The 15,541-nt window shown below is 39.3% G+C and overlaps 1 protein-coding gene across 3 annotated transcripts in view; it reads left to right on the plus strand.

The window, feature by feature from the left end:
* Positions 1-15,541, plus strand: part of NBEAL1 (neurobeachin like 1) — a 181,364-nt gene that overhangs the window by 31,939 nt on the left and 133,884 nt on the right. For all 3 annotated transcript variants that reach the window (XM_055089508.1, XM_024124568.3, XM_024124569.3), the window contains exons 5-6: positions 8,740-8,821; positions 9,356-9,483. In XM_055089508.1, the coding sequence (XP_054945483.1) occupies positions 8,740-8,821; positions 9,356-9,483 (210 nt within the window). The remainder of the gene's footprint in view (positions 1-8,739; positions 8,822-9,355; positions 9,484-15,541) is intronic.

Consider the following 15,541-nt stretch of genomic DNA (forward strand, 5'->3'; position numbering starts at 1 on the left):
GTGTTTTCATTGTCATTTGTTTGTAGGTATTTTTTGATTTCCTCTTTTATTTCTTCAGTGATCTCTTGGTTATTTAGTAGCATATTGTTTAACCTCCATGTGTTTGTATTTTTTACAGTTTTTTTCCTTTAATTGATGTCTAGTCTCATAGCATTGTGGTCGGATAAGATACTTGATACAATTTCAATTTTCTTAAATTTACCAGGGCTTGATTTGGTAGGTTTGTATTGCTATAAACTTCTCTCTTAGAACCTTTTTTGTTGAATCCCATAGGTTTTGGGTCATCGTGTTTTCATTGTCATTTGTTTGTAGGTATTTTTTGATTTCCTCTTTTATTTCTTCAGTGATCTCTTGGTTATTTAGTAGCATATTGTTTAACCTCCATGTGTTTGTATTTTTTACAGTTTTTTTCCTTTAATTGATGTCTAGTCTCATAGCATTGTGGTCGGATAAGATACTTGATACAATTTCAATTTTCTTAAATTTACCAGGGCTTGATTTGTGACCCAAGATATGGTCTATCCTGGAGGATGTTCCATGAGCACTCGAGAAGAAAGTGTATTCTGTTGTTTTTGGATGGAATGTCCTATAAATATCAATTAAGTCCGTCTCATTTAATGTGTCATTTAAAGCTTGTGTTTTCTTATTTATTTTCATTTTGGATGATCTGTCCATTGGTGAAAGTGGGGTGTTAACTTCCCCTACTATTATTGTGTTACCATCGATTTCCCCTTTTATGGCTGTCAGCATTTGCCTTATGTATTGAGGTGCTCCTATGTTGGGTGCATAAATATTTACAATTGTTATATCTTCTTCTTGGATTGATCCCTTGATCATTATGTAGTGTCCTTCTTTGTCTCTTGTAATAGTCTTTATTTTAAAGTCTATTTTGTCTGATATGAGAATTGCTACTCCAGCTTTCTTTTGATTTCCATTTGCATGGATTATCTTTTTCCATCCTCTCACTTTCATTCTGTATGTGTCCCTTGGTCTGAAGTGGGTCTCTTGTGGACAGCATATATACGGGTGTTGTTTTTGTATCCATTCAGCCAGTCTGTGTCTTTCGGTTGGAGCACTGAATCCATTTACACTTAAGGTAATTATCGATATGTATGTTCCTATGACCATTTTCTTAATTGTTTTGGGTTTGTTATTGTAGGTCTTTTCATTCTCTTGTGTTTCCTGCCTAGAGAAGTTCCTTTAGCATTTGTTGTAAAGCTGGTTTGTTGGTGCTGAATTCTCTTGACCTTTGCTTATCTGTAAAGGTTTTAATTTCTCCATCAAATCTGAATGACATCCTTGCTAGGTAGAGTAATCTTGGTTGTAGGTTTTTTCCCTTTCATGACTTTAAATATGTCCTGCCATTCCCTTCTCTCTTGCTGAGTTTCTGCTAAAAGATCAGCTGTTAACCTTATGGGGATTCCCTTGTATGTTATTTGTAGCTTTTCCTGCTGCTTTTAATATTTTTTCTTCGTACTTAATTTTTGATAGTTTGATTAATATGTGTTTTGGCATGTTTCTCTATGATTAATATGTGTTTTGGCATGTTTTTCCTGTGTGGTACTCTGTGTGCTTCCTGGACTTGATTGACTATTTACTTTCCCATGTTAGGGATGTTTTCGACTCTGATCTCTTCAAATATTTTCTCAGATCCATTCTTTGTTTTTTTTTGTTTTTTTTTTTTCAGATCCATCTTTTTCTCTTCTTCTTCTGGGATCCCTATAATTCGAATATTGGTGCATTTAATGTTGTCCCAGAGGTCTCTGAGACTGTCCTCAATTCTTTTCATTCTTTTTTCTTTATTCTGCTCCCTAGCAGTTATTTCCACCATTTTATCTTCCAGCTGATTTATCTGTTCTTCTGCCTCAGTTATTCTGCTATTGATTCCTTCTAGAATATTTTTAATTTCAGTAATTGTGTTGTTCATCACTGTTTGTTTGCTCTTTAGTTCTTCTAGATCCTTGTTAAATGTTTCTTGTATTTTCTCCATTCTGTTTCTGAGATTTTGGATCATCTTTACTATCATTACTCTGAATTCTTTTTCAGGTAGGTTGCCTATTTTGTCTTCATTTATTTGGTCTTGTAGGTTTTTACCTTGCTCCTTCATCTGTAGCATATTTTTTTGTCGTTTCTTTTTTTTTTTTTAATGGGTGGTGCTGTATTCCTGTCTTACTGGTTGTTTGGCCTGAGACATCCAGCACTGGAGTTTGCAGGCAGTTGGATCGAGCCAGGTCTTGGTGCTGAGATGAGGACCTCCCCGGGGACCTCACTCCGATTAATGTTCCCTGGGGTTTAAGATTAGTCCAGCGGCTTGGACTTGGAGCTCCCACCACAGGAGCCCAACTCCTGGCCTGGGAACCAAGATCCTGCAAGCTTCGTGGTGTGGTTAAATAAAAAAAAAAAAAAAAAAAAAGGGAAGAAGAAAAGGAGGAGTACAATATGAAAGAATATAAAACAAAAAAAAATTAGAAAGATAAAAAATATATTAGGAAAAATAAAACTATAATTGAAACAAATCCAACGGGGTCAAATAAACTACAACAGTAAAAAGAAAAATAAAAAAGGGGGGGAACAAGCCAAAATGAGAGAATGTTAACAAAGTATAAAGAATAAAATAAAACTAGAAAAATAAAAGATTTTTAGGAAAAATAAAAATATAAAAGAATCGACAACAATGAATTAACAAGGTAAAACAGAACCCTGATCTAAAAGTGGAAAAAAGAAAAAAAAAATAAAACCTTGGCTGTAGGGGGCAAAGTTTAGGCAGGGGTGGAATTTCGGCAGGGGCTGGTTTTAGGGTGGTGCGGGACCTAGTCAGGTGGGGGGATGAGTTTTGAGCATGGGGCCGGTACTAAGTTTAGGACCCAGGCAGTTGGAAACGCCCTGGGGGTGGGGCCTAGACAGGGTGATGTTCAAGCATAGGGTAGGGCCTCTGCTTAGGACCTTTCTGGAAGGGGAGAGGCAGCACATGGAAAGGAGGGTCTCTGGAGTGTGGAGTTAGGGAGTTTGGAGGTAAGGCCCTGAGTGAGGGTGTGTGGGTGGGGTTTAGGCCCAGTGCATTGGAGGGGGTCTCAGAGGGGGATCTCTGAGTGTAGAGGTACGGCCCTGATTTGGGGTGTAAGGGTGGAGCTTGGGTTCTGCGTGGCAGGAGAGAGGCTCTGAGGGCAGAGGATTAGGCCTGGGGCCTAACAGGCTTCCTGGTACCTAAGTGGACAGGGAAGGCACAGACTGCATTCCCTTCCATTCCTTCGTGCCCCTTCCCCACCGTCTCCCCCATGGTCTCCTCCATCGCTGCTGGACCCCTAACCGTGGGTGGGTCCTGCTGGGTTTAGGAACTCCTCCCCTCCCCCAGCCAGCCCTCAGGGGTGCCGGTCCCGGAGGTCCGGCCCTTACTTTTGCTCCCCTTCCCTCCCTCCCACTTCCTCAGGAAAAAAGATTTTTAGGAAAAATAAAAATATAAAAGAATCGACAACAATGAATTAACAAGGTAAAACAGAACCCTGATCTAAAAGTGGAAAAAAGAAAAAAAAAATAAAACCTTGGCTGTAGGGGGCAAAGTTTAGGCAGGGGTGGAATTTCGGCAGGGGCTGGTTTTAGGGTGGTGCGGGACCTAGTCAGGTGGGGGGATGAGTTTTGAGCATGGGGCCGGTACTAAGTTTAGGACCCAGGCAGTTGGAAACGCCCTGGGGGTGGGGCCTAGACAGGGTGATGTTCAAGCATAGGGTAGGGCCTCTGCTTAGGACCTTTCTGGAAGGGGAGAGGCAGCACATGGAAAGGAGGGTCTCTGGAGTGTGGAGTTAGGGAGTTTGGAGGTAAGGCCCTGAGTGAGGGTGTGTGGGTGGGGTTTAGGCCCAGTGCATTGGAGGGGGTCTCAGAGGGGGATCTCTGAGTGTAGAGGTACGGCCCTGATTTGGGGTGTAAGGGTGGAGCTTGGGTTCTGCGTGGCAGGAGAGAGGCTCTGAGGGCAGAGGATTAGGCCTGGGGCCTAACAGGCTTCCTGGTACCTAAGTGGACAGGGAAGGCACAGACTGCATTCCCTTCCATTCCTTCGTGCCCCTTCCCCACCGTCTCCCCCATGGTCTCCTCCATCGCTGCTGGACCCCTAACCGTGGGTGGGTCCTGCTGGGTTTAGGAACTCCTCCCCTCCCCCAGCCACCCCTCAGGGGTGCCGGTCCCAGAGGTCCAGCCTTTGCTTTTGCTCCCCCTTCCCTCCCTCCTACTCCCTCAGGACCCCCTCAGCTGGAAGGGGCCTCGGTGCACAGAGGATCAGGCCCAGGATCTCAGCAGATTCCTGGGGGACCAAGTGGGCAGGAGAAACCTGGCCATGCCCCCTTTTGAACCTCTGCCCTCCCAGTGGTTCCCCAATTTCCTCCTTCGGGTGTGGGATCCCTTCCCCTCCCCCAGCTGCCCCTCAGGGGCATCAGGCCCATCCCACCTCCACTTCTCCTCTCCCATCACTCCCCCCACGCCCCACATCCTACTCCCTCACTGGGGGTTCCTCCCATCCCCTTAGGTGTCTGTGGTCCCCCGCCGGTGCCTGGTAGGTGCCCTAGTTGTGTGTAGATGCGTATTCCGCGTTCTCCTAGTATGCCATCTTGACTTTGCCTCCTGTAGCTTTAAAAATATATAATGTCCTTCTTTGTCTCATGTAACCTTTTTTGGCTGAAAGCCTATTTTGTCTGATATTTGTATGTCAGCCCTCTGCTCTCTTTGAGTTACTTTTTGCATGGAATATCTTTTCCTCTGCTTTCAGTTTCAACCTGTTTGTGTCCTTGGACATCAGGTAGGCAGTATATAGTTGGATCCTGAGTTTGTATCCATTCTGCCAACCTCTTCTTTTTTTTTAATACATCGTGATTGGAGTATAATTGCTTTACAATGTTGTGTTAGTTTCTGCTGTACCACACAATGAATCAGCTATATGCATACATATATCTCCATATCCCCTCCCTTTTGAGCCTTCCTCCCACCCTCCCTATCCCACCCCTCTAGGTGGTCACAAAGCACAGAGCTGATCTCCCTGTGCTATGTGGCTGCTTCCCACTAGCTATCTGTTTTACATTTGGTAGTGTATATATGTCAGTGCTACTCTGTTACTACATCCCAGTCTCCACTTTGTGCCCTGTGTCCTCAAGTCCATTCTCAACATCTGCGTCTTTATTCCTGCCATGCCACTCGTTCATCAGCACCATTCAGTCTCGTGTCTTTTGAATGGAAACTTTAATCCATTTACATTGAAAGTAATTACTCCTAAGGAGGAATTTACTTCTTTTACTGTGCTATTTGTTTTCCTTATGCCTTAAAACATAAGGTGTTTTTTTTTTTTTTTTTTAATTTATTTATTTTTTGGCTGTTTTGGGTCTTCATTGCTGTGCATGGGCTTTTTCTAGTTGTGGCGAGCGGGGGCTGCTCTTCGTAGCGGTGCACGGGCTTCTCATTGTGGTGATTTAAATTCCTTTATCATATTCTTTTTTTTTATAACGAGCATTTCATTATTTATTTATTTATTTTGTAATATTTGTTTATTTATTTATTTGGCTCTACCAGGTCTTAGTTGCAGCATGTCGGATCTTTTAGTTGCAGCATGAGGGTTCTACTTCCCTGATCAGGGATTGAACCCGGGCCCCCTACACTGGGAGCGTGGAGTCTTAGCCACTGGCACCAGGGATGTCCCCTTTATCATACTCTTTTCTATACATTCTGTAGATATTTTCTTTGTGGTTACCATTGGTGTTACATTTAACATTCTAAAGTTATAACATTCTAATTTGAATTTATACCACTTTAATATCAATAACATACAAAAGCTCTGCTCTTTTATGGCTCTGTCCCTACTCCTTTTGGTTGTTGATGTCACAAAATTACATTTACACAATGTTTGCCCCAAAACATAAGCTAATAGTTATTTTAGATGCATTAGTCTCAAATTATGTGTGAAACAAGATTTGGAATTACATACCAAAGTTACAGTAATACTAGTTTTTACCTGAACAATTTTTTTCTTTAAATATAATCTCTTAAATTATATAAAAACAAAGAATACAATTACAAATCATTGTTTCAATAATACTAGCTTTTATAATTGCCCATTTATTTACCTTCATTGAGATCTTAGTTTTCCATGCAGCTTTGAGTTGCTGGGTAGTGTCCTTACCTCTCACCCTGCAGGACAGTGTTTAGCATTTTTTGTAGGGTAGATTGAGTGATCACAGACTCCATTACCTTTTGTTTTCTGGGAATGTCTTTATTTCTCCCTCACTTTTGAAGGATAGTTTGCCAGATACAGGATTGTTGGTTGACAGCTTTTTTCTTTTAGCACTTTCAGTGTATCCTCTCACTATCTTCTGGCCTAAGTTTCTTAGTAGAAATCTGCTGATAATTGTATTGAAGATCCCTTATATGTGATGATTTGCTTCTCTCTTCCTACTTTCAAGATAGCCTCTTTGTCTTTTGAAAGTTTGATTATAACGTGTGTCTCAGTGTGGGTGTCTTTGAGTTCACCTTATTTGGAGTTCGTTGAGCTTCTTGGCTGTTCATATTCATGTCCTTCATCAAATTTGGGAAATTTTCAGCGATAATTTCTTTAAATATTCTCTCTTTCCCTTTTTCTTTCTCTTCTTTTTTTTAGACTCAATCTTTTTTCTTTGTGTTGTTCAGACTTGATAATTTCCATTGTGCTGTCTTCAAGTTCACTGATTCTTTACTCTGCCAGCTCAGATCTACCCTTGAATTCCTCTAGTGAATTTTTCATTATAGTGATTGTAGTTCCAGAATTTCTTTCTGGTTTCTTTTTAGTTTTTTTTAATCTCCTTACTGATATTTCCATTTTGTTTACCCATTAATTTCTTGACTTTCTACACATCTTCCTTTAGTATTGATACTTTGAGCATCTTGAAGACAGTTATTTTGAAGTCTTGTCTAATAGATCTTTTTCAGGGAGTTTCTGTTGATCTCTGTTTTTCTTTTGACTGGGCCATATTCCCCTATTTCTTTGTATGCCTTCTGATTTTTGTTTTTAATTGAATACTGGACATTTGAATCTAAGAATGTGGTAACTCTGAAAATCAGATTTACCCCCTTTCCTGGGGTTTGCTGCTTTTTGTTGTTATTTTTGTTTATTTGTTTTATTTTTTGATCATTACAGATTGTCTCTATGCTGAGGATCAACCTGAGTTGCAAACATAAGGTCTGCTCAGATCTCCTCTGACCCTTTCCCTTAGCATGTGTGGTCACTCTCTAATTTTCCCCATTTATGCCATTATTTTTGAATGTCCTAGTCTTTAACATCTGGCTCCCAAAAGGGGAAAAAACAAAAAGATGAAGGGGGAAAGGGAAATGGCCTTTAAGTCCCCTGGAAATTACTTCAGCCAGAGGGGGAGGGGCTTGTAACAAGTGGTGGGGATGTGCAATATCAGTGCCTGCCTGCCTCTTTGTCTGCACCTCTATAATCAGAAGGAGCAATCAGTGATCAGAGCACGATCTCCAGTTTGTTGAGGACAGGGTCCTTTTTGCCCATATTGGTTTCTTCAAGCTGTTAGCAAGCTACTCCTGGACCATGGGCACAGCTGCTTACCACATGTCTGGGGGTGGCAGATTGATAGCTGCTACTGTGCTAATAGCTGAAATTGAACAGAATTTAGGACATTAATTGCAATTTATCATCCAGATCTTCCCATAGAAGTTGCCAGACTTTAACAGAGACTCAAGGGTTCCAAAATAGTTACATCAAACTGATTTTGACAGTGTAACTGTCTAGGTTGGGAGACAGATTCCTGGTTCTTCTCACTTGGCTATTTGCCCAGAATCCTCCACAGGGGCTTTGAATTTTACCTCTGCCTTTACTCTTTGCTTTCTCAAAGATGTCATGCTATTCTGGCTTCTTACACTAAGTTCATTAATTTAGTTAATTTTTCCTGTTCCTTTAGCATTTACTGGATTTTAAGATATAAAGTATTTTTCAAGGTCACAATGTCTCAGAACACAATAGAGTTTTTTGTCTTAACAGAATTTTTTTTTAGTATGCCCAGAAAAAGACTGGTGATATTAGGTAAGAGTACATGTTAGCATTTTACGTGTCATACCTCAGTCTTATTAAAAATGGAGTAAAAATGAGGGCCATATTTTAATTAAACACCAGGCACTTGTTGATACACTGCTTTAAACAAGGCATGCACTATGCCCTCTTGGAGTATGTATAGATGCCACCCTTCTCTCAAGGCTTTTTAATATAGATGAGGAGATATATTATGAGTCTAAAAGGGGAACTATAATTTCAGAAAGCAAGATGATAACTATAAAACTGCACCACATGAGTTATAAAGGCAACGATATGTACAAAAAACCAAGCTAAAAATGTACATAGGAAAATAAAAACAAACCTGGAAAGAAATAATCCAAAATGTATATAGTTGCTAACTTTGGGGTTGTAAGAATATTAGTGACTTTTTCTTTTCTATTTCTACTTTGTGATATTGTCCAATTTTTTATAATAAAAAAATGCTAATTGGTATGTCTTTCTTAAACCTTCTCTGTTTATAGTAGTTAAATGGTGGTTGAGGTGTGTTTTGCATTCTCAGTGGGAAAGCAGTTATATAACCATATTGATTTTAAGTTTTAATGACTGTTACTTGTATTTCATTTGCCAACGTGTTCTGAAAACCAACCTGAATTCATGAGCATGCATTTTTCTCACTATTCATATGTAATAAATATATGGCTATTCTTTTATTTTTCTCACAGAAATCTATCTAATGTAGAAGAAATTGGGACTTGCTCGTATATCAATCATGTTATCACTATGACAACACTCTATATTCAACAAGTAGGTGTGAATTAATATATTCCTTTTTGTTGTTTTACTGAGAGTAACTAGTTTTTATTTTTAAAAACGTCATAGTAAAGTTAAATGTTTTCAGAGGAGGTAATAACTGAGAAGATCATTAAAATTATCAGTGGGTACTTACATATTTCAGGCATCTTATGCAATTATCTGAAAGTAGACAAGCAATTATTAATACATTTTGTTATTTTAATTTAAAAGTTGAAGTGTTTTATAAATGGCGATTTTAAATGACACAATTTGTCATTTTATGTATTTATTATTTATTCATCAAATAACCCTCTTGTTGAAAGCATCTGCTTTTTTGGAAAGACGTTTGTCTATCCATTTGAAATCCTTCCTAGGAAATATTTAAAATTTGAGAGGTTATATCCAACCCATATGATTAACTGACCCTTTACACACTCAAATGGAACTTAGGCTTATTTGAAACATGTAGTCTTTTAATGATGTTGGTCAGTATGTTATACAGCTTAACATTTTTAAGTACATATAATTTTATGTTTAAATTCTCAGTTAAAAAGCAAAAAAAAAGAGAAGGAATTGGCAGATCAGACATCTATCGAAGAATTTGTGATCCATGCGTTGGCATTTTGTGAAAGTTTATATGACCCATATCGGAATTGGAGGCATAGAATTTCAGGGTATGTCTTATAAATCATAATGTTCATTTAAAACCTAAATATCATAACATATACAATTCTTCAAAGCAGGTCTCATTCTCTATGAAAGCAGTTGGTAAGATGTGTCTAAGACCCCATCCTTATCTCTGAGGTAGAGAACTACATTGGAGGTAATGCATTAGTGATAAATGCCACTTCTAGGTAATAAATTTACCCTGAACTTTTATTTTGTAATGCAATTGAATGCTAATAATCTGATGGTAAAATCTCAGAGCACAGTAGCATCAAGTAGAGTATACATAATTTTCAAGGAACTTTATCTTTTTTTAAAGCATATTTCATGATTTGAAAAAGAATTTTAACAGTATTTTGTGTTTTTATTTTTAATTTTGGAGCTTGTGTCAGTCAGAAACCAGTGTTTAAAAAGAGAGACGATAATACAAGGAGATTGTTAAATAGGTATTAGAGAACTCAAAAAGCAGAAGGGGGGCACTGATGTAATACAGAGATAGTAACTTCAGGAAGCAGCTACTTCCCTGGTTCTGGGGGAACAAAGGGAAGAGATTAGAGTTATCAGAAACTAGAAGTTTTGGAGAAGAGGTCCCGCAGTGCCTGGTCTGAGACTTCTGAGGAAAGAGTCCTAAGCCAGTGCTGCTATCACTGAGCAGCCATGAAGAGGCTGGTTCTGGTATTGCCAAAAATAAGCTGAAGAAAGAAACCAACTGTGAATGCCATAGTTAAGAACTGTTGGCCAGTAAAAAAATAAGGAATAAGGCATCAGTCCCCCTTTCACTCTTTCAACTTTCCAGGCTCCATTTAGTACCCACTATTGATGAACCCAAGAGTGAGGTAGCTGGAGAAAAGGAAATACGGTTTGTAGAATGACTGTCCCAGCATCACAAAGCGGGTGGAATGTAAGATGATGGATTTGTAGCTTAGTGACAATGGCATAATTACCAGTACACAGCTCAAAGGGAAGAGTTTAAAAACTCATGTATCTTTCTTACCTGTGGGCAAAGAATAGGAAGAGTTGTGTTATCACCTACAATCAGATCTCTTTTTTAGGTCTCCCTAATCTGCTGTACTTTAAATCTCAAGATTTTTTCATTTTCAGTGTAACCTGACCCACTTATAAACAATTCCTACTTCCTGCAACATTTCGTTACTAGAATGTTTGATTTTTTTATAGGCTTTTCAGGATTTTTAGGGTAGGATACCCTCGCTTTGAATAACCACCATTAGATAATGGTGAAGGATTGGTAACTGAGAGAACATTTATGTAGACTATGTGGTAATACTTTATATGTTCTATATAGTAATATTTTATTGAAATAACACATCCTTTAGGTAAAGCAAGAAGTGTCTAATAGAATTAATAGGAACAAATACTCCAGCTATTAAATATAACAATTCTGTCTGCTTATTTATACATTTGCTTTCCTTTATGTGTTGAAAGTTGTTGTCTTTAGTCAGGGTTCTCCACAGAAACAAAACTAGCAGGCCGTGTGTGTGTGTGTGTGTGTGTGTGTGTGTGTGTGTGTGTGTGTTAGAGTTTGGAGGCTACAGAGCCAGTGTTCCAGTTCCAGTCCTAGTTCAAAAGCAGTCAGGCTGGAGACCAGAACTGATGGTGCAGATGAAGTCAGAGGGCAGCCTGCTGGAGAATTCCCCCTTGCTTGGAGATGCCATTCTTTTTGTTCCGCTCAGGCTTTCAGCTGATTAGTTGAGGCACTTTCTGGAGGGCAGTTCCATTGCCCAGAGTTCACCAATTTAAGTGTTAATCTCATCCCAAAACACCCCCCAAGTTGACACATGGAATTAACCATCACATCGTTCTAATACTTTTCTTGATTGTTTATTAATGGGAAGGTACTAGTGACCTTCTGATTACTTCCTTTTCTATTGAACTTTAATATGTCTCTTTTTCCAGTGAGAAAGTGCTTTGCATTTTGCTTGGCAAAGATTTATCCATCAGGATAAGCTGCAGTAACAAACAAGGGGTTAGAATAACAGACTAACTTTTGTTAGTTTGTTTACTTCTTGTTTACCTCTTGTTCCTGTTCTCTGTCTACCATGGTTGGCAGGGAGCCTCTACTCATCATAGTCACTCAAGATCCTAAACTGACAGAACAGCAAGCATCTAAGGCTTTGCTAGTTACCATGTGAAAGAGAAAAGAAGGCTCTGAAATGTCTCACGTTGGCAGTTTTAATGCTCTTGTCTGGTCATGACATATGACATGTTTCACTTTCATTCAGAACTCATTGGCCAAGACTAGTTACATGCTCCCATCTACCACAGTGAGACCAGAAGAAGGGAGACCAAGGTGGAAGTTAGTTCTACCCTGTGACTAAAAGGAGTAGACATGGAAATAGTTGGCAGACAGCACTGTCACTGCCTTTTCCCTCTGCCTATGTACTGCTCATAACTCTCTAAAGATTCAAAGAGAGGAGCACATAATAGTGCTGCATTTGTAGCCTTTCTACTCATTTAGCACTTTGGTTCTCAACTAATCGATGTTCCCCCTATTTTGTCATTTATGCCGAGATTTCTTAAGGAAATGATATCTCTTCCTCCCACTATTGCTACTTCCCCATCCCCCACCGTAGCCTTGTCAGCAATGGCAAATCTAAGGTAACGTTTTTAAGTTTTGAAACAGTGACAAAGAATTTTTATTTATAGACAGGAAGACATATAGAAGGAGGAACATAAGGAGAGGAGTCTGAAAATGACAGAAGAGAGGCTTTTAGAGGAATCCTTAAGAGCAAAATGAATTTAAAGGTGGGAGAAGGAGAGAAGATATGAAAAAGTAGACCTGAGAACAAATTAAAACAGATTAAATAAAATTGGTAATTGAAAACAAAAACAAGTTTGTTTTTTTTTTTTAATTTATTTTATTTTTGGCTGTGTTGGGTCTTCGTTGCTGCGCGCGGGCTTTCTCTAGTTGCTGCGAGCGGGGGCTACTCTTTGCTGCGGTGCACGGGCTTCTCATTGCGGTGCCTTCTCTTGTTGCGGAGCACAGGCTCTAGGCATGCGGGCTTCAGTAGTTGAGTAGTTGTGGCGCACGGGCTCAGTTGCTCCGCGGCATATGGGATCTTCCCGGTCCAGAGCTCGAACCCGTGTCGCCTGCATTGGCAGGCGGATTCTTAACCACTGCGCCACCAGGAAGGCCCCAAAAAGTTTTGAGAGCCAAAAACAAGAAGACATTTAAACATTATAACATGATATAGGAAGAGTTATAGTGTAAGATGACAACAAGAAGGAGAACAAAGAGTAGATGATCAGTGGTGGCATTTCATGAGTGCAGTATATATACCAGAAATTATGCTGGAAGCTGTCCAGGTATTATTTTTAATAGGTGTAACAATTTTGCCAGGAATAGTATGAACTACTTCTGAGGTAAATGGTAAAAGCAGAGAGTGAGACTTGTTTTTCTTTGACTTTGATAGAAAAATGAAACATAGTGGAGATAAATTGTGTAATTAGGAGAAATCTATATAGCTCATGGAAGACCTGTACAGGGGAACTATAGCAATAACTTAGACTTTATATATTAATATGATTCTGAAGTTAAATGGAAATTTGGAATGTATATATTTTCTTATTGTTTGTGCTTACCAATACAGCTAAAACAGATTAGAACAGAGTTAATTAAAATTAACATAATTCCAAATACAGAGCCATTTAAAATTATATTTCTTATTTGATGAAATATATGGATGTTTTTCATATCTTCATGTGTAATTTGATTTAATTAGTAGATTTGGTTAATCTGTTAGCCCAATTTTGATTTTATTTGTAGAATCCATCATATTTAGAGAGATTTCTCCAAATGGAACTAAAATAAGTATAGGGAAAGAAATTTTTCCTGAAAATGACTTATTCATTCAAACATTTATTTAAAAATATATTTATTGGGACTTCCCTGGTGATCCAGTGGTTAAGACTCCATGCTTCCATTGCAGGGGACATGGATTCGATCCCTGGTCATGGAACTAAGATCCCGCATGCCACATGGCAGCCAAAAAACAAAAACAAACAATGTATTTATTGACTTCCTACTTTGTGCCCAGTGTAAGTTCAGTAGGACTCATTGTCTGCCCACAGACTAAAATAGTTTTTTTAAAAAACGTTATTTCACCTTTTTTTTTTTTTTTTGGCTGCGTTGGGTCGGCACGTGAGATCTTCACTGAGGCATGCGGGATCTTTCGTTGCAGCACGCAGGCTTCTCTCTAGTTGTGGCGTGCAGGCTCCAGGGCGGGTGGGCTCTGTAGTTGTGGTGTTGGGTTCCAGAGTGTGTGGGCTCTGTGGTTGGTGGCACATGGGCTCTAGTTGAGGCATGCAAGCTCAGTAGTTGTGGTGCATGGGCTTAGTTGCCCTGTGGTATGTGGGATCTTAGTTCCCTGACCAGGGATCGAACCTGCGTCCCCTGCGTTGTAAGGCAGATTCTTTACCACTGGACCACCAGGGAAGTCCCTAGAAAAATAATTTATATTAAGTTATGTCTTCGGGCTCCTACTGGCCAAATCTGGGACAATATATACGCAAAAATAATTAATTAAAGAATTATAAACCATTGGGGGTTAAAAGGAATTCATGAGTCCATACCAGTGATAGATAAAGATTGAGGGAGAGAGGCAGAGAGGGAAAGAGAGATAAGGGAGAAGAGAGGGCTCTTGCTTACATTAGAAGGCCAAATGACAATTAGTAATATACAGGGGCTGCTGGTGTTGGGAAAAAATCAGCATTTTGCACACATCATAGGAAAGATATGGACCAGGATGCTAAGTCTAGGGGCAGGTTTTGAAAAGGAACATGGCTTTTGCATGGTTTTAAAATGTTTCTCCACAGATTGCTTATTTGTTGCAAAGGAAAAATTAGTAGTTATTTTGTACAGTACTGGGTAGTACATTGACTGGATGATCAAAATTAACATCATCATTGAGAAGCAGGTGGACATCCTGTGCTTAAAACTGTGATACTCTAAGAAGGACCCATCATTGCTTGTATAATATTCCAGCCAAGAATGCATAATCTGAATCTTAAGTGTATGGGAACATCAAGCAAACTCCAAATGAACAACATTTTAATGAGTAAAAGGAGGAGTTAGGAGACAGTATTCTTTAAAAGTGTCTTAAAGAAAGGCTGTGGAAATGTTTCAGATTAAAGGATGCTGAAGAGATGTGACAGCCAAATGTAATACCTGACCCAGGACAGGAAACTGTACTTAGGGGTGGGAAGGTGGGAATGCTATAGGACATGCTTAGGTCAGTTGACATACTGGATTATGAATGGTAGATTAGATAAATGTATTACCTTAATGTTAAGCATATTGAAATTTATAACTGTACTGTAGTATTATGTAAGACAGTGTCCCTATTCCTAGGAATTATTCACTAAAATATTTAGAGGTAAAAGGCTGTAATATTCATAATTTTCCCTTAAATGTTCTGCAAAATATTATAGGTCTGAATATGTGTATATATAAATATATATCTCATATATAGATATATGTGCATATATATTTTTTGGGGGGGAGTGAGAAAATTATAAAGCATTTAGGATAAAGTTGTTTTTTTTTTTTTTTTTTTTTTTTTTTTGTGGTATGCGGGCCTCCCTCTGTCGTGGCCTCTCCCGTTGCGGCGTTGCGGAGCACAGGCTCCGGACGCGCAGGCTCAGCGGCCATGGCTCACGGGCCCAGCTGCTCCGCGGCACGTGGGATCCTCCCAGACCGGGGCGCGAACCCGGTTCCCCTGCATCAGCAGGCGGACGCGCAACCACTGCGCCACCAGGGAAGCCCTAGGATAAAGTTTTAACAATGAACCTGGGTAGACTATACTTCAAGTTTTTTGTACTATTTTTTTTCTTGCAGCTTTTGCAAGAGCTTGAACTTATTTCCAGATAAAAAGTTGAAAAACTAAGAAAAGTAGTTACGTTCTAGGTATGATGGGAAAACACACACACACACACACACACACACACACACACACACACACACACACACACCCCACACACACACACACAAAAGCACAGAAAAATTGACCAGGGGACATAAACTTAGAAAACTGAGATGCAAGCTAACAT

This window comes from Physeter macrocephalus, chromosome 2 (genome assembly GCF_002837175.3).
Source record: "Physeter macrocephalus isolate SW-GA chromosome 2, ASM283717v5, whole genome shotgun sequence".
Classification (NCBI taxonomy): domain Eukaryota; kingdom Metazoa; phylum Chordata; class Mammalia; order Artiodactyla; family Physeteridae; genus Physeter; species Physeter macrocephalus.